The sequence below is a fragment of the Neoarius graeffei genome, chromosome 12, assembly GCF_027579695.1.
Source record: "Neoarius graeffei isolate fNeoGra1 chromosome 12, fNeoGra1.pri, whole genome shotgun sequence".
NCBI classification, from domain to species: domain Eukaryota; kingdom Metazoa; phylum Chordata; class Actinopteri; order Siluriformes; family Ariidae; genus Neoarius; species Neoarius graeffei.
In genome coordinates this window covers 36060524-36086017 of record NC_083580.1, presented here as the reverse complement: position 1 = coordinate 36086017, position 25494 = coordinate 36060524, and the positions used below count along the sequence as shown (strand labels likewise).

The 25494-nt window shown below is 41.6% G+C and overlaps 1 protein-coding gene across 6 annotated transcripts in view; it reads right to left on the bottom strand.

Moving 5' to 3' along the window:
- jakmip2 (janus kinase and microtubule interacting protein 2) overlaps positions 1 to 25494 on the bottom strand; it is a 601961-nt gene that overhangs the window by 269963 nt on the left and 306504 nt on the right. For all 6 annotated transcript variants that reach the window (XM_060935818.1, XM_060935823.1, XM_060935821.1 and 3 more), the window contains exon 7: positions 20381 to 20521. In XM_060935818.1, the coding sequence (XP_060791801.1) occupies positions 20381 to 20521 (141 nt within the window). The remainder of the gene's footprint in view (positions 1 to 20380; positions 20522 to 25494) is intronic.

Sequence of the window (25494 nt, the reverse complement as noted above, 5' to 3'; positions counted from 1 at the left end):
GATTCATGAGTCTGCATGTGTGTGAATCTCGGAGTGTTGTTTTGTGTGTGCCCAACTGAAAAGTGCAGCAATAAAAGCACACTATTTAATCCTGATCTCTGTCCTGCCGTCTTCTGTGCTCCACCCACACGTTAAACCCGCTACACACATATTAAATGAATTGTACTGTACGCAGTGCAGTATGCAGTGTTTGACTTAAACCAAATAATGAGCCAAGGTAATGAAATAAGAAAATGTTGATAAAATAAGACTTTAAGATGATTACAATATCATTACACATCACAGTATACTTACATTCATTTAACATAGGCCGACTTACGACCAGATCAGTTTACGACCGGTCAGTCATAACCAAACGCAGTCGTAAGTCGACGACTACCTGTATATATATATATATATATATATATATATATATATATATATATATATATATATACACACACATACATATATATATATATATATATATATATATATATATATATATATATATATATATATAAATAATTTTTTTACATATTCTATCCACATTCACTGGATATGAGCAATTGCACGCTCTGATTGGCTACTCTACTACTAGAATATCAGCTCATATACCGTGAGTAGAGAAAAACAAAATGGTGGAGTGTGTTGCTGAACCAACCGAAGATGAAATGAAAAAATCTACTGGAAAACAACCCCCCCGTACAAAAAAGCAACCAAATATGGAGTAAAAGCATTTGATGGTACGAACGTATATATATATATATATATTTTTTTTTTTTCAAGAATTATTATTATAGCATTTTTTTCTACAAATTGCTACTATCATTATGCTGTCCTCACTAAAAGTGGTTGCAGGCAATGTGGTTTTTAGCGATACAACTAGCTTAACACAATTTACTGTCTCTTAATTTTCATTCTCCAAGGAACAGGCAGGTTGTTGTGTTTGGCAGGATTTGCTTGAAGAAATATCTTTACATTTCTTGTAAAAGGATGAAGCAGTTTTGTGGGCATTAAAGCACAGGATTAAACAGACAGCTGCATTGTGATGCTCACTTTGAGTGTGAGGGGAACAGATCTTCCTGATGCCTACTTCCTGTTACTCCCAATGTTTACTGTGAGTGCACTTCCTCCTGAATCCTGCTGTTTGCAGCTACCACCAGATAGAGCCAAATAGTATACAAAACTCGTGATTTGAACTACAATGATTTCAATACAGTCATTTCACTGGTTTGTTCACATTTTAAGTTGAAATTATTTTATCGGACACAAAAGTGCCTATAATCTGATAAGAATCAGGAAGGGTGACGAGTGGAAGACCGCATTCAGTACAACCACTGGTCGCTTTGGATACCAGGTAATGCCGTATGGCCTTTCTTTGGCTCCCAGCGTCTTTCAGTGTCTGATTAATGACGTACTAAAGACATGTTGGGAAGCTATGTCATAGCATACATTGACAACATTTTAATATATTCCCCCGATGAAAAGAGCCATAGACAACACATCAGAGCAGTTCTCCAATACTTATTGGATAATCACCTCTATGTCAAAGCTGAGAAATGCAAATTCCACTGGAACCAAAGCACCTTCTTAGGCTACATCATAAGCTCAGAAGGAGTAAGCATGGATTCCTCCAAAGTTTCCACAGTCATGTCCTGGCCTGTGCCCACCTCTGTCAAGGAACTTCAATGATTCTTCATCTCATCTCATCTCATTATCTCTAGCCGCTTTATCCTTCTACAGGGTCGCAGGCAAGCTGGAGCCTATCCCAGCTGACTACGGGCGAAAGGCGGGGTACACCCTGGACAAGTCGCCAGGTCATCACAGGGCTGACACATAGACACAGACAACCATTCACACCTACGGTCAATTTAGAGTCACCAGTTAACCTAACCTGCATGTCTTTGGACTGTGGGGGAAACCGGAGCACCCGGAGGAAACCCACGCGGACATGGGGAGAACATGCAAACTCCACACAGAAAGGCCCTCGCCGGCCCCAGGGCTCGAACCCAGGACCTTCTTGCTGTGAGGCGACAGCGCTAACCACTACACCACCGTGCCGCCCTCAATGATTCTTGGGTTTTGCAAATTTCTATCGTTGTTTCATTTGAGGTTTCAGCACAATTGCAGCTCCCCTAATGGCCTTGCTTAAGAAGGGACCCAGACGACTGCAATGGAATCCCTCTGCTGAAGAAGCCTTCAATCGACAGAAGGGAATGTTCACCTCAGCCCCGGTTCTGCAACATCTTGACCCAACTAAGCCTTTCATCAGAGAGACTGACCCATCTGACACAGGAGTTGGAGGAATCTTATCCCAACATTGTGGCAAGAAGCACAAACTTCACCCTGTGGCTTTCTTCTCGAAATAGCTCATGTCTGCTGAAAGAAACTATGATGTCAGTAACTGTGAACTCTTAGCCATCAAACTCACTCTTGAGGAGTGGAGACAGTGGCTGGAGGGAGCCACTCATCCCTTCACAATACTCACTGACCACAAAAACCTAGAATACCTCAAGAAGGCCAAGCATCTCAATCCACGCCAGGCCAGATGGGCTCTCTTCTTTACCCATTTAAATTTCATGATCTCGTTCCGCCCAGGATCAAGGAACACTAAGATGGATGCTCTATCATGTACCTTCATGTCTTCACAGCAGGATTCTACTACCCATGCAATTCTTCCACCCAACTGCTTTGTTCGATCCATCACTTGGGACCGAGACCAACAGATAAGAAACTCTCAGCCCAGAGCAGTTCCTGTGAGCCTTCCACCTGGCCTACTCTACATCCCAAAGCAGTTCCAAGGGTGACTTATCAACTGGGCCCACACGTCTCCCACCACAAGATATCCTGGTAGCCAATGAACTCACCAAATTTTAAGCAACAAGTACTGGTGGGAAAACATGCTTACAGATATCAATCAGTTCATTGCATTTTGCTCCGAGTGTGCCCAGGCAAAAGTTCCTTGTACCCCGCCAGCGGGTAAGCTTTGTCCTCTCCCAGTACCACAGAGACCCTGGTCACATATAGCCCTTGATTTTATCATGTATCTACCATCTTCCATGGGAAACAATACTATGCTAGTTATCATTGACAGATTCTCTAAAGCACTTAAACTCTTTCTGTTACCAGACATCCCAACTGCACTCCAGACTGCTGAACTATTATTCCAGCACATATTCAGGTACTTTGGCATCCCCGAGGACATAGTCAGCAACAGAGGTCCCGAATTAATTTCTTGGCTATGGTCCAGCTTCATGGAACGACTTGGAGTGTCAGTCAGTCTCCCGTCAGGTTATCACCCTCAATCGAATGGATAAGTGGCGAGGGCAAATCAAGAGATCGGATGCTTCCTGCAAATCTTTTGCATGAAGAACCCAGGGGACTGGGCACATTTCATTCCATGGGCCGAGTATGCACAAAACTCTTTGAAGCACTCCATGATGCAACTAACCCCATTCCAGTGCATACTCGACTACCAGCCACCCTTGTTCCCCTGGGACAACACACCAGCACAAGTCCAAGCTGTGGAAGACTGGTTTTCATGTAGCCAAGCCATCTGGGAAGAAATACATCAGCACATTGAAACAGTCAATGCTAAGTACAAGAAATATGCTGATAAACACAGGGGCAACAACCCAGATTTCGCTCCTGGTGACAGGGTGTGGGTCACCACTAAGAATTTCAGATTATCCAACACCTGCCAAAAACTTCAAGCCCAATACATCGGCCCATTCACGGTTCTCAGGAGAATCAATTAAGTTTCCTATAGGCTAGAGCTCCCCCATCATAGTCAGATATCTCCAACATTTCATGTTTCCTGTCTCAAGCCTGCCATTCTAGGCCCACTTGCCAAGAACCCTCTTGTCCTGGAACCCCAACCACTGAGCCTAGAGGGTGAACTCATCTACTAGATAAATAGACTACTCAACTCCAGACGCAGAAAAGGTCAAATCGAGTATCTGGTAGATTGGGAAGGCTATGGGCCGGAAGAACGAATTTGGGTAGGTGCCAAAGATGTCCTGGATCCCCTGATGAAACAAGAATTCCACACTCAAAACCCTGACAAACCCGCACCTAGGAGCATAGGGCACCCCAAGAAGAATATAGCTCCCAGAGGGAGCTCCTGGGTGGGTCTGTCAGTAAGAGCACTGAAACCAGCAGCGCTAACCAAACTACAAACATTGTCACTCAGAACTACAACCCCGATTCCAAAAAAGTTGGGACAAAGTACAAATTGTAAATAAAAATGGAATGCAATAATTTACAAATTTCAAAAACTGATATTGTATCCACAATAGAACATAGACAACATATAGTGAGACATTTTGAAATTTCATGCCAAATATTGGCTCATTTGAAATTTCATGACAGCAACACGTCTCAAAAAAGTTGGGACAGGGGCAATAAGAGGCTGGAAAAGTTAAAGGTACAAAAAAGGAACAGCTGGAGGACCAAATTGCAACTCATTAGGTCAATTGGCAATAGGTCATTAACATGACTGAGTATAAAAAGAGCATCTTGGAGTGGCAGTGGCTCTCAGAAGTAAAGATGGGAAGAGGATCATCAATCCCCCTAATTCTGCGCCGACAAATAGTGGAGCAATATCAGAAAGGAGTTCGACAGTGTAAAATTGCAAAGAGTTTGAACATATCATCTACAGTGCATAATATCATCAAAAGATTCAGAGAATCTGGAAGAATCTCTGTGCGTAAGGGTCAAGGCCAGAAAACCATACTGGGTGCCCGTGATCTTTGGGCCCTTAGACGGCATTGCATCACATACAGGCATGCTTCTGTATTGGAAATCACAAAATGGGCTCAGGAATATTTCCAGAGAACATTATCTGTGAACACAATTCACCGTGCCATCCGCCGTTGCCAGCTAAAACTCTATAGTTCAAAGAAGAAGCCATATCTAAACATGATCCAGAAGTGCAGACGTCTTCTCAGGGCCAAGGCTCATTTAAAATGGACTGTGGCAAAGTAGAAAACTGTTCTGTGGTCAGAATCAAAATGTGAAGTACTTTATGGAAATCAGGGACGCTGTGTCATTCGGACTAAAGAGGAGAAGGATGACCCAAGTTGTTATCAGCGCTCAGTTCAGAAGCCTGCATCTCTGATGGTATGGGGTTGCATTAATGCGTGTGGCATGGGCAGCTTACACATCTGGAAAGACACCATCAATGCTGAAAGGTATATCCAGGTTCTAGAGCAACATATGCTCCCATCCAGATGACGTCTCTTTCAGGGACTGTGTTGCCTGGTACTGCTGGGCTTAGCTATGTCTTGGTGAAGCAGAGAAGGTTGCAGTCCTGAATGTCCTTCTGGAACTTGACTTTGGCCCTGAGGTCATCATGCTTGTTCACCATGGATTGCACATTGGCTAGCAGGATATTGGGCATGAGCGCACAATGTGCGCGAACCCACAGCTTGTTCCTGATGCCAGCTCATTACCCCCAAGGTCATTGCTTTGGGTCACGACCTTTGTTCTTCCTCAAGATCTCCTTTGGCCAGGCTGGGTCCAGAGATAAAAGTGTTGGTATGTGAACAGATTGTTGACTAATGGAAAAGGGGTATTTCTATCATATCTAATAATTGCTGCCATACTCAAGAGCTAAAAATAACCAGCTGAATAACTGAAGAAAGAAAGAAAGAAAGAAAGAAAGAAAGAAAGAAAGAAAGAAAGAAAGAAAGAAAGAAAGAAAGAAAGAGTGATTGGAGCAGTTAGCACAGTGGCCTACTCACTGGCACCATCTTGGATTAATTTAATCATTTATGCTACAGACTACCCACTTTGAGCTCTAAATTACTTGCAAGGTGACAAGGACCCTTTAAAGATTAGATTAGATTAGGGACAAAATTAGCTCATGTTTTAAGTCATTCAAATTCTGTAAAGCTGCTTTGCGACATTGTTTATTGTTAAAAGCGCTATACAAATAAACTTGACTTGACTTGACTAAAGTATATATGCAGAGCCATGACCTCACTTTCATTTATAAATGCCTTGAGACCTCAAGAATGGCACAGGAATAGTTTTCAGCACGAACAATAAATCTAATATAGTAATTTTTACAATTAAAGTGATTTATATAGGTAGCGGTCTGAGTGAATGACATTGCCATCCGTAACATCACAACAGGAAGTCTATCGATCTCATCGCCATTTCTGCTATACTAAAACACAGAGCTGACTGCAACTCCGATCCTCCATTTTGAGCTAATTTATTGCCATGCCATGTAGATGTGTTTTTGGCCAATGCAGCAACATGACAGAAGGTGGATTTATGTTGCATTCATGGCCCAAGAATGTTCAAACTGCAAAGATTTGGACACGTTTTGCAAGAAGTTCACAGGCACATTGGGCGCCTATAAAGTGGTCTCTCCGCTGCTCTGCACATTTTAATCAAGACTCATATGAGACCTCTGATCTGATGAGGAGTGTTGGCTATAAGCCCATACTGAAAGAGGGTGCAGTCCCACCAATGAAAGAAAAAAAAAAGAAAATGAAAATTTTTATTTTATTTTTTTAAAGTCAGTTCAGTTGCACCAGTCCTCCTGGAGTGTGAGTCGAGGGTTGTTGCTAAAACCCTCGTGTAGTGGTTAGCATGGTCGCCTCACAGCAAGAAGGTTCCGGGTTCGAACCCAGCAGCCAGCGAGGGCCTTTCTGTGTGGAGTTTGCATGTTCTCCCCGTGTCTGCGTGGGTTTCCTCCGGGTGCTCCTGTTTCCCCCACAATCCAAAGACATGCAGTTAGGCTGACGTGGGGCAGCCTTGGGCTGAGGTGCCCTTGAGCAAGGTACCTGACCCCTGACTGCTCCCCGGGCGCTTTGGTGTGGCTGCCCACTGCTCTGAGTGTGTGCATGTGTTCACTGCTTCAGATGGGTTAAATGCAGAGGATGAATTTCACTGTGCTTGAAGTGTGTATGTGACGAATAAAGGTTTCTTCTAATTTTTTTTTCTTCTCACCGGGGATGGAACGGGATGGGACATATCGCTCGGGCAGTGACCTCCCCGCAGTTTTTGCTAAAACCAGTGACATCCTGTTCCATCTCGGGTTTTAGTAATTGCCTGAGCCTAGCGGTAATGGCGGAATACATAGTATGGAGAGACAGAGTGGACCAGCCGTCTTATTTCTAAACTGGATATTGCTGCCATCTCTCCCTTACATGGAAGAAGTGAATGAATGGAGAACTGAACGAACAACTGAAAGTCAGACTGTTTCAAAACAATCGGCCAAGAGATCGGCCTTCAAGAAGCGAGAACACAGATGGGTAAGCTCCAACTCTCATTTGGATAAAAAACAACAAAAACAACACGTTGTTTACCTGAATTTAGATTAATACATGTAACTTGTATTGTGTGTTTAAGTTTCCGGTATAAGATTATTTAATTTGCTTCAGAATGTGATTGTCTCAGTTCATCTGATTATTTAATTAGCCTTTTACATTTTATCAGTGAAAATGCATGCATGTTGCATAAGTTATAACACCTATCCTGTTTTAATGAGAGTCAACCCACAATCAATGAAGTCAAATCAGTCTTAGTTGAGCAAGTCGGTAATGGTATTTCTTACTTTCACCATAAATGTTTATTTATACGACTTTGGTCTACAGCTGTAAAAAGTCTCGGCCTTAAAACCGGTTCCCACAGTGACGTCATGGACCCAGGCATGGGTAGCTCAGCGGGGCAGCTTAAATGCCAACTTTGTGGTCGATTTTAACTCTCAAAAATATATATTTTTTATTCCCATTTATGCAGCATACAAGAATCAAGGATGGAAATACTATCCACTCAGAAATTTATTTAAAAATAAAGGCTCTGCATATCTGCTTTAAGGTCATATGGTGAGTTGGATAAGTCAATTATGAGGTCACACAAACAGATAGAGGTGATGCACTTTGATTAGACCAGCTCAATATGTTAAGTATGTAGAGAAGACAGAACCCAAAAGCAAAACTCAGGCCTGGCAGTTCAGCAGGTAGGATTGATTTATTTCACAAAAGCAAACAGAAGATCAGGGTTTTCCCAGGAGATCTGAGCAGATAGGCAGAGCAGGCAGACTGGGGTAGCTGGCATACAGGTAACAGGAAGGCAGTGGATCTGAAGCATAGGAGATTCATAGTTAGTTAAAAACTCAAAACATACAAGCGACAACTTCACCAGTTACAGGAGGCCTTCACGCAGTATCAGATTGAACAATCTAGCGAAGAGTGGATTGCATAGCCAGGGTATAAATACTTCTAGGGCTTGATTGCTGGATGGATTGCAGGTGTGCAGACAGATTGGTAGCAGGATTTGACTGGCTGAAGCAGGAGAGACACACACACACACACACACAGACAAAACAAGAAACAAAGGGGAGGGGAAACAGCTGAGACATAAGGAATGAGGAGACAAAACTGGACTATGACACAATCTTCTGAAACTGTGGAGAGAGATGGTTCCTGCGGCTCTGGCAATGGTGGTTCCAAAAGGAGAGGGAGCTGTGACTGGATGTCTCAATTCAATCTGGTCCCTGGTCTAAAAGGTGTGGCCCAATTCACCCTGGTCCACTGTGGAGACCACCTCTCACTGTCCCAGAAAACACAGGGTGCCAGGGTAATTCTCTAACATCTTTTTACCTCTACCTGATCATACAGATCTTATAGAGCACCACATTGAGACTCCTTGGTGCGGTGATATGCAGACACACTTACTGTTGTCCCGAACACAAAAAAAGTGGTTCAGGATTAATTGAAGCTTATACTCTACATGGGAGTGAATGGAGCAGTCCAGTGGTTTTGGTGCCCAAGGCCAATGGGTCGGTCTATTTTTGTGTGGACTTTAGGCGTCTCATAATGTCGAAATGTCAAAATATGACACAATCCCAATGCCACACATTGATGAACTGCTCAATGCATGGCTGGCTTTTATTTGATACTGGATTATACCAAGAGATATTAGCAGGTTCCCTTGACTCCAAAATCCCAAGGGGAAAAAAAACCCTGGCCTTTTCCACTCCATTTGAGTTACACCAATATTGTCACCCTTCTGTTTGGTTTGTTTGGAGCCCCAGTGATGTTTCAATGTCTTATGGACAGAATAGTCAGTCCATAAGGCATATGCTGTTGCTTATTTAGATTATTATATCATTTACAGTCATGATTGGCAGTGGAATTTACATAATCTGAGATCCATGAGATGGGTGGGATTCACAGCAAATACAAAGAAGTGCGCAACTGGATAGGTGGAAGCACAGTATCTGGGCTTCCACCTGGGCCATGGGCAGGTGCATCACCAAATTGAAAAGACAGCAGCAGTTGCGGTCCAAGACCAAAAAAGGGGTCAGGCAGTTCCTGGGGCTGGCGGGCTATGATCGCATTTTTTAGCAGAATTTTTTGGACATCACCAGACCTCACTAAAAAATGAGCACTAGACCCAGTCCAGTGGATGGAGCCATGCGAGTGAGTGTTTTGCCAGGTAAAAGCTGCTCCTCAGCCTAAGTCAGGCAGTGGGGGTGTGGTTGCATGTCAGCTGTGGACAGAGAGGAGGCAGGTTGAACCTGCAGGTAATGTGTGATGATTCACACCTGTGTTTTATTAATTTTTGGCTGTGTTTCTGTGTGCCTTTACAAACCAGAAAGAGTGAGTGGCATGACTGGCCACACGTATGCACACACAGAGAGCATGAACTTGATCTTTGAACTTGAAAGTGGCAGAAGCTGTGAGCTAGTGACAGCCCCTTTTCTACAGGTTTATATTTTTTGGTGAAGTTTTAAAAGTTCACTGAAATGTGCTGTGAAAAATAATGCAACTAAAGCTCTACTGAAATTCCACCTGCCTCTAGAGTTGTCCTCCACAATGATGCACACCGGGTTCTACACTGTCTACATGGTCAAAAAGGTAATTTTTATGATGGTAATAATTATTACTAATATATTAACCTTATTATTACTAATATGAGACACAGGATACCACCTCTAATGGCTCACACTGCCCTGCAAAATTCGACTCTGTCCTGGTCTAGACAGACTTCTATCTAACCTTATTTGATGGGATATTGTGCCTTTAAAATGTTGAAGTAATTATGATTTTATTTTGAATATGTCCTCATCACAAAAAAAGTAATTCCAATAAACATACAGCAGCCTACTTCACCGGCTCTCATCTTGAGCTCTCTCTATGCTTATAGTATATACAGATATAAAAAAAAAAACACATAATCCCAAGTGGTTAATCCTGTGTCTCACCACAGTAACAGGGAGCCATTAAAAATAAATACATTCAGTAGAAAAAAAAAACTTTAATCAGCATTGTAACTTATCATCTAATAGTTCATATGCTTACATAGATTCTGTTAGCAAGATCCTAGAAATATCCAGTTCAAATTTCAGAGCATAGGTAATTGGTGTTAACCAATAAATGATGTGAAATAAGGTTAAATATTAATAGGTTCTGATTATAGCCCTTTGGGGTCTCAGAAAACTATTAAAACCATAAAGAATTTTATTTGTTTAGGCCTAGCACTACATATTTGAAGGAGCCAAGACACACACCACAAGAGTACAATGTGTGTTACCTGGTATGCATAATATTTCATAACACAAATGCTTCCAATAAGCAGCACTCTTAGCACCTCTAATGGCTCACACTGCCCTGCAAAATTCGACTCTGTCCTGGTCTAGAGAACCATGCTGTTACAGTGGGGAAAATAAGTATTTATCACTCTCTTTCTATTCAACTAGTATTCAACTTCTTTTAAACATATTTCCATTGCAGCTGTTCACATGAAATGTTGAGCAGATATTCACACAATAAAACTACATAGAAAAAGAAATCATAAATTAATGGAGTCATGTACTGAAAAATTCTTGATAAGAATTTGTTGCCATCCACTAGGATGATAAAGGTGAGACCTGGGTGGATTTTCTAACAGGACAACAATCCAAAACAAATTACAAAAAAAAAAAAAAGACTCTCAATTGAGTCCATGGGAAGAAAAATAAAGGTGTCACCACACTTAAACCCAATATAAAATTTGTAGAATTAACTGAAGATTATGATTCACCATTTCATTTAAAGACAGTTTGTGTACTAACTCCATTTCCAAAAAGGTGGGATATTTTCCAAAATGCAATAAAAAAAAAAATCTGGTGATTTGTTAATTCATGTGAACCTTTATTTAACTGACAAAAGTACAAAGAAAAGATTTTCAATAGTTTTACTGACCAACTTAATTGTATTTTGTAAATATAAACAATGTTAGAATTTGATGCCTGCAACACACTCACAAAAAAAAAAAAGTTGGGACAGAGGCATTATTACTAGAGCTGTTGAAGTTAATGAGATAATGCGTTAACACAAATTCCTTTTAAAGCCAATAATTTTTTGAAGTGTAATTAACGCATGCATGTTCTGTGCCCCCTCCCCCATAGTTTGGGAAATCAGGAAGTGATGTAGTGCAAGCAAGTGATGTAGCCAGTAGCTGGTCAGCGTAAGTTGTAATAAAGTGCACTTATGTACAGAATCAACTTATATTGCTGCATCCTGACTGTTTACATGAAATATGTGTATTTTTAATGTTTTTGATGGTCCAGAGGGGAGAAAAGAAGACATGTTAAGGTCCAGGGGTGTGTGTGTGTCTGTCTGTCTGTCTGTCTGTCTCAGCACACAGGCTGCACAGTGGAGTGAGAGAGTTTGTTTTATTCTGAGAAATTTGTGAGCTATGTCAAAGTGTTTAGAAATGCAGTTTTTGCTTATGAATGTACTGTAAATTTACTAGTGAGTTATTGCATTTTCCTGGAAAACATCTTTATGAGCTGTGTGGTTTAAAAAATGTATTTATTTGGGTTTTGTATTTTTATTTTGTTTATTTAAAGACAGCCAATACTGCTATAGTTAGTTTTTTCTTTTTTTATCAGACATCTAGTTTTTAGGTTTGTTTACCTGACATGTTTCGAACACCCCATAATGCACAAAATATAAGTAGTCAGAACATTACATGAACGCGCAACAATAATCACAGATCCACAGGACAAAGAACAGGAGGAACAACATATACAACACGCACTGAAAGCATGTCAATATCCACAATGGGCAATATCCAAAGGGGCGGAACAGGTCAAGAACAATAAAACACAGAAGAAAGAGAAAAAACAAACCAACAAACAAGAACACAGGGGAGTAGTGACATTACCATACATCAGGGGAATAACGGAACGCATTCAAAGAGCAATGAGGAAACACAACATTAACACACCTGTCAAACCATACACAACACTCCGTCAGATCCTGGTTCATCCCAAAGACAGAATACATCCGGACAACAGATGCAACACCATATATGAGATTCCGTGCCAAATATGCAATAAAACTTACATCGGGGAGACAGGAAGGAGTTTCAACACAAGAAAAAATGAACATAAGAAAGAGTGTGAAAAGGAGACAGCTACAAGACAAACCCGAACAATAAAAGAAAAGGAACAACAGGAAAATTATAAGTCAGCTATAACAGATCACTGCAAAAGGGAAAATCATATTATGGACTGGGGGAATGCCAGAGTCATCCGCACAGAAGATAATAAACATCAGCACTGGATCAGGGAGGCCATGGAGATCCGTAAGCGAAGCCCGAGGACCATCAACAGGGATGAGGGAGCATACATGCTCTCCCATACCTGGAGTGCCATCTTGCAGGGGACGAACAGACAGTAGAAGGCGTGACCGACCTGTCAAACCAGACAGGAAGGCCACGCCTTCGGAAACATCAGCTGATAAAAGATGCGTCACCAACAACATCCGGTGACACTCTGAGGAAGACGACAGTCATACATCGAAACATGTCAGGTAAACAAACCTAAAAACTAGATGTCTGATAAAAAAAGAAAAAACTAACTATATTTAATATATGACATAATGAACGTAATCGAAAGAGCCACTACTGCTGTCCAGGGTCCACATCACCTATCTTGTTTAGTTTATTTTATTGCATAGTTTGAGGCTGAAAGTACAGAACTAGAGGAAAATACTACATTGTTTTGTTCACACTGAGTTGTGCTAAACCCTCAAAGCTATAATGTTAACACTGCTTTAATTTTTAAATGCATTGGGGGAATAAAATACCCACAAAAATCATTTTTGCTGTGCCCAGCCTTAGCCTTCCTGACCTGGCCATATACATTTGCATAAAACAAGCATATTTGTCCACTCCCAAAAGCTTGAAAAGTATCCCTTTAAGGTACATTTATAACAGATAAAAATGTGTGATTAATTTGTGATTAATCATGAGTTAACTATAGACAATAATGTGATTAATCACGATTAAATATTTTAATTGATTGACAGCCCTAATTATTACCATTGTATTACATCACTTTTCCTTTTAATAACACTTTTTAATCGTATGAGATCTGAGGATACTAATTGTTGCAGTTTTGCAACTGGAATTTTTGTCTATTCTTACTTGATATAAGACTTTAGCTGCTCAACGGACTGTGGATGCCATTGTCTGATTCTCCTCTTCATGATGCACCATACATTCTCAATAGCAAACAGATCTGGACTGGCAGCAGGCCAGTCAAGCACATGAACTCTGTGTCTATGAAGCCACACTGTTGTAGAATAGAATAGAATAGAATAGAATGCCTTTATTGTCACTACAATGTACATGAGATTAAAGCATCTCCAATAACAGTGCAAACAACGTGTAGAGAGGGAGAGAGAGAGGAAGGGGGGAAGAGAAAAGAGAGGAAAGGAAAAAAAAAGGGGGGGTAAGGTGCACAGTCTGAGGTGTACGTGTTGTGTTACACATTATGGAGTGAGGTATTGCGCAGTGACAGTCACATTGTAAATTATTGCACGAGAGAGTCACATTATAAGATAAAATATTACACATTATGAATTATTGCAAGGTAAGGTAAGGTGCACAGACTTGAGGTATATGTGCTGTGTGTAAGGTGCACAGTCCTGAGGTGCATGTGTTGCGTTTCACATTTTGGAGTGTGGTATTGCACATTATAAAAGTATTGCATAGAGAGTCACCTTATAAAGTACTGCACATTTATAAATTAGTAAAATAGTAAAATAAAATAGACTATAAAGTCAGAGCATATCCGAGTTCAGGGCGGTTATGGCTTTTGGAAAGAAGCTATTTTTTAATCTATTTGTCTTCAATCCTTTCTTGACACCTATGGCATCCTGGAACCTCTTCAGTCGGGTTTTAAAGCACTACACAGTACAGAATCAGCGTTACTCAAGGTTTTTAATGATCTTTTATTAGCTACAGACTCTGGTCACCCTGCGATTTTAATTCTACTTGATCTCACTGCTGCTTTTGATACTGTTGATCACAACATTTTAATTTCACGTCTAGAACATTGTGTTGGCATCAGAGACGCCGCCCTTCAATGGTTCAGATCCTTCCTTTCGAATAGAAGTTTTTCTATTTGCTTGGGAGACTCATTGTCCTCCTCTGCACATCTCTCCTGTGGTGTCCCGCAAGGTTCCATTCTTTCCCCTTTACTCTTTTCCTTGTATATGCTCCCCCTTGGCTCTATTTTTAGAAAATACAATGTTTCCTTTCACTGCTATGCCGATGACACACAAATATATATGCCCTTAAGTCACAACGACCCCCACTCTTTCAAACGTCTGCTAAACTGCCTGGAGGATATTAAAGCCTGGATGGCCCTAAATTTTTTAAATTTTAATGAGAGCAAAACTGAAATTCTAGTATTTCAGCCTAGCGCTTCCCGTGGCCGACACATTGACCTTGGCCCTCTTGGACCCTACGAGAAAGGTACTGCAAAAAACCTTGGCGTGTACTTGGATCCCCTCTTTAAAATGGAAAAACAAATAAGTATGGTTGTTAGATCTAGCTTTTATCAATTACGGCTTTTATCTAAGGTTAAACCTTTTTTATCTTTTAAAAATTTCGAAATGGTCATCCATGCATTTGTCTCCTCACGCCTGGACTATGGTAATGCTTTGTATGCTGGCATAAGCGCTACTGCCCTCTCACGCCTACAACTAGTTCAAAATGCTGCAGCCCGCCTTCTTACCAAAACAAGAAGGCGTGAGCATATTACACCGGTGCTGGCTGCCCTCCACTGGCTCCCTATACAGTATAGAATACATTTTAAGATTCTTTTATTTGTTTTTAAATCTTTACACGGGTTGGCACCATCCTACCTGGCTGATCTTTTAAAAATTCACACTCCCGCCAGAGCACTGAGGTCAGCTGACCAACTACTACTAGATGTGCCCCCCTCCAGACTAAAGAGTAGAGGGGACAGGGCCTTTGCTGTCATTGGCCCTAAACTCTGGAATGAGCTCCCTCTTCACATCCGCCTGGCCCCCTCCTTGTCTGATTTTAAAACCTACCTTAAAACACATTTCTATGCACAGGCTTTTAATTCTATAAGACCTTAGTCTCATCTGTTTTAATATACCTAGGGCTTTTGAGGTTTTATTTTATCTATCTGTCTGAAATCCCGCTTTTAACCCATCTTTTATTGGCAAAATTGTCATTTTGTTTTATTCTTTTAATATATTTATATTCCATCTACTGTAAATTGCCCCCCTCTTGTGCTGGTATTTTATTATTGTTCTCCTATGTGTTCTATGGTTGTTCTCAAGTCCTGTGTGTCCTTCAAGTCTTGCATGTTTAGGGCCTTTTGTCAGCACTTTGGTCAACTGCCCTGTTGTTGTTTTTTAAAGTGCTTTATAAATAAACTTTGACTTGACTTGACTTGACTTTGCCCTGATGCACCTGTAGCGCCTCCCTGAGGGCAACAGGTCGAACAGATCAAAGCCAGGGTGGGAGCTGTCCTTGATAATATTCTTAGCTCTGCTAAGGCAGCGGGAGGTGTAAATGTCCATCAGGCAGGGGAGAGGGCAGCCAGTGATCCTCTGTGCTGCCTTTACTACCCTCTGGAGCCTCTCCCTGTCTACAGCAGTGCAGCTGCCATACCATACTGGAATATAGTACGTCAGTATGCTCTCGATGGATGAGCGGTAGAAGGTCAGCAGCAGGTTGGAGCTTAAGTTGTACTTCCTGAGGACTCTCAGGAAGTGTAGCCGCTGCTGAGCCTTCTTAATGACTGCTGTGATGTTCTCTGACCAGGAGATGTCGGCGGAGATGAGGACACCGAGAAACCGGAAGGTGTGGACCCTCTCCACATACTCATTGTTAATGTAGAGGGGGGCTAGGTCGGTGCTGTGCTTCCTGAAGTTAACAATGAGCTCTTTGGTTTTCTTGGTGTTCAGAGCGAGGTTATTTTCTGAACACCAGGCTGCCAACTTCAGGACCTCCTCTCTGTAGGCTGCCTCGTCTCCCTTTGAGATGAGTCCGACCACTGTGGTGTCGTCAGCAAACTTGACGATAAGGTTGTTGTTGTTGTGGGTCGGACTACAGTCGTGGGTGTAGAGGCAGTACAGGAGGGGGCTCAGCACACAGCCCTGTGGAGAGCCGGTGCTCAACGTGCGGGTGGAGGAGAAGTGGGGGCCAAGTCTCACAATCTGGGGCCGGTTAGTAAGGAAGTCCTTTAACCAGGCACATGTGAGAGGGGGGAGGCCGAGAGTGTTCAGTTTACTAATAAGGATGTCCAGGATTATTGTATTAAAAGCTGAACTGTAATCCACAAAGAGTATGCGGACGTAGCTCTGCTGCTGCTCCAGGTGATTTAGCGCAGAATGGAGAGCTACGGCAATGGCGTCCTCTGTGGATCTGTTTGTGCGATATGCGAACTAGTAGGGGTCGAAGTCTGGGGGGAGGTGGTCCTTGATGTGCTGAAGAACTAGTCTCTCGAAGCACTTCATGATTACCGGGGTGAGGGCCACAGGACGGTAATCATTCAGGCTGGTGACGGGAGACTTCTTCAGCACTGGGATTATTGTTGCAGATTTTAGGCAGGGCGGGATGACTGCCTCAGCCAGAGAGAGGTTAAAGATCCTGGTGAAGGTAGGGGCGAGCTGGTGGGCGCACACTCTGAGCACCTTACCAGGTACACCATCTGGGCCGGCAGCTTTCTTGGGGTTCACTACCAGGAGCACCCATCTGACATCGTGCTCCTGTACAGTGAAAGGAGTGGTGTAGGAACTGTGTGGTGGTGGGGGCAGGGCAGGAGCAGATGAGTGCTGCTGAGATGTTTCGAAGCGAGCAAAGAAGCGATTTAGCTCCTCTGCTAGCGGCGCACTTCAGTCTCCTGTTGGCGCATCACAGTCTCTGAAGTTTGTGATGTCCTGAATGCCCCGCCACACCTCCCGTGTGTTGTTGCTGGACAGGTGGGACTCTATGTGCAGCCTGTGGTCTGCCTTGGCTTTATTTATTCCTCTTTTCAGATCAGCTCGAGCAGCTCTGTACAGAGCTCTATCACCTGACCTGAAGGCAGCATCACGAGCCCTGAGGAGTGAGCGGACCTGGCTGGTCATCCAGGGTTTCTGGTTTGGGAAGACCCGGATGTTTTTATCCACCATCACATTCCCGGTGCAGAACTTGATATAGTCCAGCACCGTTCCTATGAACATCTTCAGCTCCTGATGTTCAAATAAGTCCCAGTCTGTCTGTTTAAAGCAGTCCTGTAGTTTGGAGAGTGCGTTGTCAGGCCAGGTTGTGATAGCCTTTGTGGTGGGCCTGGCTCTGCGTCTGAGGGGGGTGTAGGCTGGGGAGAGCAGGAGGGAAAGATGGTCTGACTGGCCAAGGTGGGGGAGGGGTATGGCTCTGTACGCGTGCTTGATGTTAGAATAAACATGATCCAGAGTGTTCTCCCCTCTAGTAGAACACTTAACATGTTGGTAAAACTTCGGCAGTACAGTCTTCAAGTTGGCCTTATTAAAGTCTCCTGCGATTATGTGAACACCGTCAGGGTGGGCCTGCTGCTGTTTGTTTACGGTGTTCAGCAGGAGAGAGAGCGCTGTGTTTACACTGGCGTCGGGTGGAATATACACAGCTGTGATAATCACCACAGTTAGCTCTCTCGGTAGAAAAAAAGGCCGGCATCTTATAGACATGTACTCGAGGTCCGGGGAACAGTGTTTATCTATAATTGTTCCGTTGTTACACCAATTATCAGCCCATGCAGAATGAGGCCTGGCATTGTCCTGGTGAAACAACCATGGACTTCCCAGGAAGAGACATTGCTTTGATGAATATGTCTCTCTAAAATCCCAATATTTGCCCTAATATATCAATGGTACCTTCACACACATGCAACACACCCATGTTGTGGGCACAGATGCACCCCCATACCATCACAGATACTGGTTTTTGCAGCTTTCTCTGATAACAAACGGTCATGTTCACCTTTGGCATTGAGAACTCGACATCTGGTTTTCCCAAAAACAAGCTGAACTGTGGACTCATCTGACCACAACATACATTTCCACTCTCTTTTGGTCCATTTGAGATGAGTTTGGGCCCAGAGAAATTGGTGGCGTTTCTGCACAGAATTGATGAATGGCTTCCTCCTTGCATAATACGGTTTCAGGTTGAATTTCTGGATGCAGCAGCAGATTGGGTTATTGACAATGGTTTTCCAAAGTACTCCCAAGCCCATATGGCTATATTTGTCACATTTGCATGAAGGTTTCTCAGACAGTGCTGCCTGCGGGCTCAAAGATCATGCACATTCAACAGTGGTTTCCGCATATGCCCTTTATGCACTGAGATGTCTCCAAATTCCCTGAATCTTTTCACAATATGATGTACTATAGATTTTGAAAGACCTAAAATCTTGCACTGAGAAATTTTCTTTTTGAATTGACTAGCAATTATCTCATAAATTTTGGCATAAAGGAGTGAGCCATGACCCATCCTTGCTTGCAAAGACTGAGCCTTTGGTGCGTGCTCCTTTTATACCCAATCATATTACCTATTAACCAGTTTATTGTGGAATCTTCCAAAATGGTGTTCCTTGAATATCTTATAAACTTTTCAGGCTTATTTTGCCTGTCTCAACTATTTTTGAGTGTGTTGCAGGCATCAAATTCTAACTTTGTTTATATTTACAAAATACAATTTAGTTGGTCAGTAAAATTACTGAAAATCTATTCTTTGTACTTTTGTCAGTTAAATAAAGGTTCACTTGAATTAACAAATCACAGATTTATGGGGTTTTTTTCCATTTTGGAAAATATTCAAACTTTTCCGGAAATGGGGTTAGTTGAAGAAAGAGCTAAAATTCCACCTGAACACTGAGATTACCGTAGTTTCTTCATTTTGAACAAACACTTCTGCACTAAGTAGTAAATAAATTTAAGTTAGCGTGTTCAGTACTTTTTTCCTGTATCATTTTACTTTATTGCCCATAACTTTTTTAAGGATTGGAATATTATTTCTTTTTCTTTGTAGTTTTACTGCATTAATAATCAATGTCTGCTCAACATTTCATGTGAATAGCTACAGTGAAAATATGTTTAATAGAAAAATAGTTGACTTGTTGAATACTCCCACAGTTGTACATGAGTTAGGGTACCCTAACAGACAAATCAGGGTAGAAAAGCTTGAGGGTTCCTCATGAATCATGAGGTAACTACCACATTTCTTTTTGTTTATTGTTTTGAAAGGGAGTTCTTTGTTTATTTCTCTCTGTTTGGATTTATCATCACAGATTTGCAGGGTCCATACTGAATGGCAGCAGTAACAGAATATTCAACCCCCAGTATCCCCCCAATATCACTTTAGAAAACTAAAATGATAAACACTCACTTTGAAGGTGTAAAGATGGCTTCTTTTTTGGGACATCTTCAAAATTATTGTGTAGGTTATTTCTTCAGATTTCTATGACCTAATACAGCCTGCTGCCATTTTTGTAAAAAATAACATCGAACCAGCTCATAGTACCTACTCAACATTTTCACACAATCTATTCATTCAAAACCTGTAGCTCCACTGTATTCTATGCCTGAAACTGCACAGAAGGCATGGGCTCACTTCTTACAGAGTTGAAATGTTGGTTAAAATCAACTGTGACATTTGTGTTTTATGCAAGCCTGACCAGGGTGTAAAATGCATCGGGTGTTGGATTTTGTATGATTCATTTCCTCCAAATCCTGAAATGCTTCACCCAGTGTAGAGGCCTTTATATATTTATATACACACTATTGCAAGCATTTACAGAGCCATAAATTTAAACTATTACATTTTTAACATACTACTATCCAATGTCTTCTATCAATTAACATGAATACACTAGTCTCTGAAAATAGAATAGAATGATTCTACAAAGAAGGACTAACAAGCTATTTGACTGTATGCATTATTAGGTGATGTATAAAAGAACTATAAAAAAGCCACCATATCCCTGACATTTAGAAAGGCAGATTTTTTTTGAGCATGTAAATGCCTCTTTTAGCATACATCACACAAATTACCGTACCTGTATGTGACATCAAATTACCAATAACTGATACAGATTATCACTCACTCTAGTCAGCTCATCAATCATGCTCTGCTGCTCAAGAACCTGCAACTTAAGGAACTCAATCTCTTGTTCATCCTGAGCCTGGTCCAAGTCGTTCAAAGATTTCAGCTTCTTTAGTGGTGGATGAGAAGTAATTTTCTCTTTCTGAACAAAAAAAAAGTAAATAAGATTTAATTATCACAGTGAAAAGATACTAACATTTAAATGTATTCACTATAATTTATTACATGTCCACATTAATAATTAAATAGGGCCATAAATTCATAGTATCCTACCTATGCTGTATAACAAAAAATTGCTCTGTCTCAATAACTTTAATAATTGTCATGGACCAAATATGAGGATTCAAACCAACATCAAATAGAAAATAGCTGTTGACCTGTTCAAGACCAGCAATTCATATGATACATACTGTATATAAAGAAGAATAACAATTTATTTAAAGAAAATGCCAAGAAGAGGAAGCATAAGCAATATTTTGTGTGATGTGTGCAGAATTGCTGTCCAGAAACCTAATTTCTTATTGCAGTTTTAAATTTATTTATGAATTGTTCCTGGTCAGATCATGAAAACTGCACACTAGGGCATTATGTTCTATCGTCTCCACTCATTAGCTATGCTGTTTTAATTAATTATTACATTATAAAAGAACAGATGTATAGAAACTGATGTATTGGGCTATATGTGTCAAATTTAAATGGGCTGTGTGCAGCATCCATACATCCCTAAAGCCAAATGAGTTTCAGGCCAGTTGAAATGATTCCAACATATCTGACTTGTTCCCTATTCATCACAATGTTTGGAGCGAAGCCACCTTGTAGCATTGTCTGAAACCTCTGTGGACAAATTATATTCCGTGCATAGTGCACCAGATTAAGATTTCTTCAGGCTGACTTCCGGTGTAGCGACTAATGGAGTAGGACGCGTTTCTCCGAGCTCCTGCAGCAACCTTTAAAAAACCCTATTTTAGGTACACCTTTTGTATCTTTTTTCGGTGTGTGTGTTCTCCACCACCATAATTTGAATTTAACGCTGGTTTTTTTTTGCCGATCTAAATGCCTCCAAAGCCTAAAGTACCTGTGCAGCCACCGCGGCCTGCTTCGCACGTTACATCCCCGCCTCGTAGTGATTCTTCTTCTGGTCTGGCTGAAGCCGCAGGCGGCGCTGCTTTCCACGACTTTAAGGCCGAGCTGCTCTCGTCACTCCGTGTTGAGATGTCGGCTATTTTTAAAACTGAGCTTCAGGCTGCCTTGACCGAAAACTTGTCAAATATCAAGGCTGAGCTACAGGCAGTGAAGACTGAATTATCCAGTAGCATTACAAACATCCAGTCCGATGTGTGCACTCTGAAGACTACCGTAGGTGAAATGGAGACATCGCTGTCCTCCTGCGCCGACGACATTACTACCTTACAGGCTAAAGTGGAGCATCTGACAACTGAACTGACGAGATTGGACAATAAATGCGAGGATTTGGAGGCGAGATCGCGGCGCAACAACATACGGCTAGTGGGCATTCCCGAAGACTTTTCCACCTCCTTTACTGCTACAGCTGTTTCCTCTCTGCTCAAGGAGGCCTTTAACCTCGCGAAGGAGCCTCTCGTGGACCGCGCTCATCGTACTCTCCAGCCGAAACCGAAGCCCGGAGAGCGCCCGCGCCCCATAATCGCTCGTCTGCACTACCATACAGACTGTGTGGACATACTGCGCCGAGCCAGGGCTCAGCAACGGATCAAGATTGGAGACATGAGTTTTTCTGTCTTCCCCGACCACACTCCGAGGACGGCCCGTGCCCGAGCCTCCTTTAATGAGGTCCGACGCCAGCTCCGCGAAATACCGGGGATTCGCTTTGGTTTGCTGTACCCGGCGCGCCTCCGGGTCACTCATAACGGTGCAGAGAAGGAGTTTAAATCACCAGAAGAGGCCAGTGCATTCATCAGATCGCTCAGTAGTGAGAGAACCGAGAAATGATACACAACCTTGAGGAAGCAGAGTCAGTTAATATTGACAGTTATTACTTTATTTCATTTGTTTCCTCTTTATTATTCTCATATACGCACAATGTGTGGTTTTCAGTTTTCACTTGGACTTGATTGGTTGTACCGATCTGTCAAATGTTGCTAGGACTGCAGGAGCTCAATCCGAAGCTCGATAGTCATGCTCAAAGCCGCAAGTTTTCGTTTTGGGGATCTGACTCCTTGTGGAGTTAGCACTGGGTTCTCCATCGTTTGGGGATGGGGTCGTTGTAAGTGCAATGGGGCGGGGTGGGGGGTTCAATTTGTAAGTGTGGTGTTTTTTTTTTTTATTTTTATTTTATTCTTTTTTGTGGGTTTTTTTTATTTTTTGCGTTTTTCCCCTCTTTTCCTTCCTTCCCTGGGGGTCCGTTTTCAGTCTATTTCTATCTCTAGGAACTTAACATATGTCCACCAACGCTCGTACTCCTGATATTCCACATATTGGGTCCTCTGTGAGATTTTTGAGCTGGAATATTAAAGGCATGGGGAGTCCAATTAAGAGATCAAGGATATTTGCTCATTTGAAACGTCTTAAAGCTGACCTAGTGTTTCTGCAGGAAACCCACATGCGCGTCAAAGATCAGGTCAGACTTAAATGTTCCTGGGTTTCTGAGGTGTTTCACTCTAATTTCAACTCTAAAGCCAGGGGGGTTGCTATTTTAATTGGTAAGTCAATCCAGTTTTCAGCTTCTAAGGTGATATCAGACAAAAACGGCAGATACTTAATTGTTACAGGCACGCTATTCCATACTCCCGTTTTAATAGTTAACATATATGCCCCCAATTTTGATGATCCACACTTTATGAATAAACTTTTTGAATGTCTTCCCTCATTGAACAACAGCCTTCTTATAATTGGAGGGGACATGAACTGTGTAATTGATCCCAACCTAGACCGCTCTAACCCACAAACTCTGATCCCTTCTTTAATGTCAAGGTCACTTTCAGATTTTATGTCTAAGAACAGTTGCATTGATCCTTGGAGATTTTATAACCCTTGTACCAAGGAATATTCATTTTTCTCTCAGATGCATCAGTCTTTCTCTCGGATTGATTATTATTTTATTGATGCCAAACTAATTCCCAAAGTACTGTCTGTCAATTACCACCCGATTGTTATTTCTGACCATGCTCCTCTTTCTTTAGATATTCAGTTTTCTTCACAACCCCGTTACTCAACACCTTGGAGGTTCAATACATTACTTCTCTCAGATGATAAGTTCACAGAATTTATTGCAACTAAAATTGATGATTATATCTCTATAAATCAGAATGATATGGAACCTGTTTCTTGTTCATTGCTGTGGGAATCATTAAAAGCATACTTGCGGGGACAAATTATTTCCTACTCTGCCCACTTGAATAAGTCCCGTAAAACCAAATTGCAAGAACTCTCTATTAATATCGCCAAATTGGACCAACAACTCGCTACTTGCCCCTCTCCCAGTTTACTTAAACAACGTGTTGATTTACAGACTGAATTTGATCTCATTACCACTAGTGATGCAGAGCGACTTCTCTTACGATCACGCTCCACATATTATGAACATGGCGACAAGGCAAGTCGGCTCCTGGCTCATCAACTACGTCGCCAGGCAGCCTCACGTATGATCCCTCAGATAAAAGATTCATCTGGCTCATTGCATAAGGATCCCATTACCATTAATTCTGTTTTTCACTCATTTTACTCCTCTTTATATACATCTGAATCTTCACCTGACACCACTGAAGTGAATTCATTCCTGGATAGCCTCAATTTTCCTGTGTTAAGCTTAGATGCTGCTAAAAAACTTGACTCCCCATTAACGGTAGAAGAAATCACTCTCGCTGTGAGTAGCATGCAAAATAACAAAGCTCCTGGCCCTGATGGATTCCCAGTTGAATTTTTTAAGAGATTTCAGGAAAAACTGCTCCCTTTACTGCATGCTGTTTATAAAGAATCACTGGAACATGGCACTCTCCCTCCCACTTTAAGGCAAGCCTCCATAAGTCTCCTCTTAAAAAAAGATAAGGATCCAAATCTCTGCAGCTCATACAGACCTCTCTCATTAATAAATGTAGATGCTAAGATCCTTGCTAAAGCTTTGGCCTGTCGCCTGGAAAACATTGTACCAACTATTGTCTCACATGAGCAAACTGGATTTGTTAAGGGGCGGCAGTTATTTTTTAATGTCCGCACACTCCTAAATATTATTTATTCTAAAACTACCACAACAACACCCGAAGCAGTAATCTCGGTTGATGCAGAAAAAGCTTTCGACAGGGTTGAATGGGACTATTTATTTACTGTACTAAAGAAATTTGGACTGGGAAATGGGTTCATTTCATGGATACGTCTCCTTTATACATCTCCACAAGCAAGCATCTCCACTAATGGCATCCAATCCAGTTTTTTTACTCTAACCCGTGGTACCAGACAGGGGTGTCCCCTATCTCCTCTATTGTTCGCACTAGCTATAGAGCCCTTGTCAATCTTTCTGAGGTCCTCCTCAACTTTTAGAGGGATCTCACGATTGGGCACAGAATTTAAGTTGTCACTTTATGCTGATGATTTATTGTTATATGTCTCAGATCCTGTCCTTTCCATTCCCACAATTTTATCTGCTTTCCAGAGATTTGGATCATTCTCAGGCTATAAAGTGAATATCTCTAAAAGTGAATGCTATCCTATTAATGCTTCAGCATCACAGCTTACACAGTCAGATATCCCTTTTAAGATGAATCTGTCTGGCTTTAGGTATCTTGGGATCAGCGTTACTAGAACGTTAAAGTCACTTTTTTCTGCTAATTTTTTACCTTTAATGTCTAAAATTAAATCTGACTTCCAAAGATGGAGAAGCTTGCCTCTCTCGTTAATTGGAAGAATTCACGCAGTTAAAATGAACATCTTGCCCAAATTTCTATTTTTGTTCCATTGTCTCCCACTTTTCCTGCCAAAGCAGTTTTTTAAAACAATTGATCAAACTATTTCTGATTTCTTATGGTGTGGAAAGGCTCCCAGGATCCGTAAATCCATACTTCAGAGATGTAAATTCAATGGTGGATTGACACTTCCGAATTTCCAACTGTATTATTGGGCGGCACATATTCATAAAATTTCATT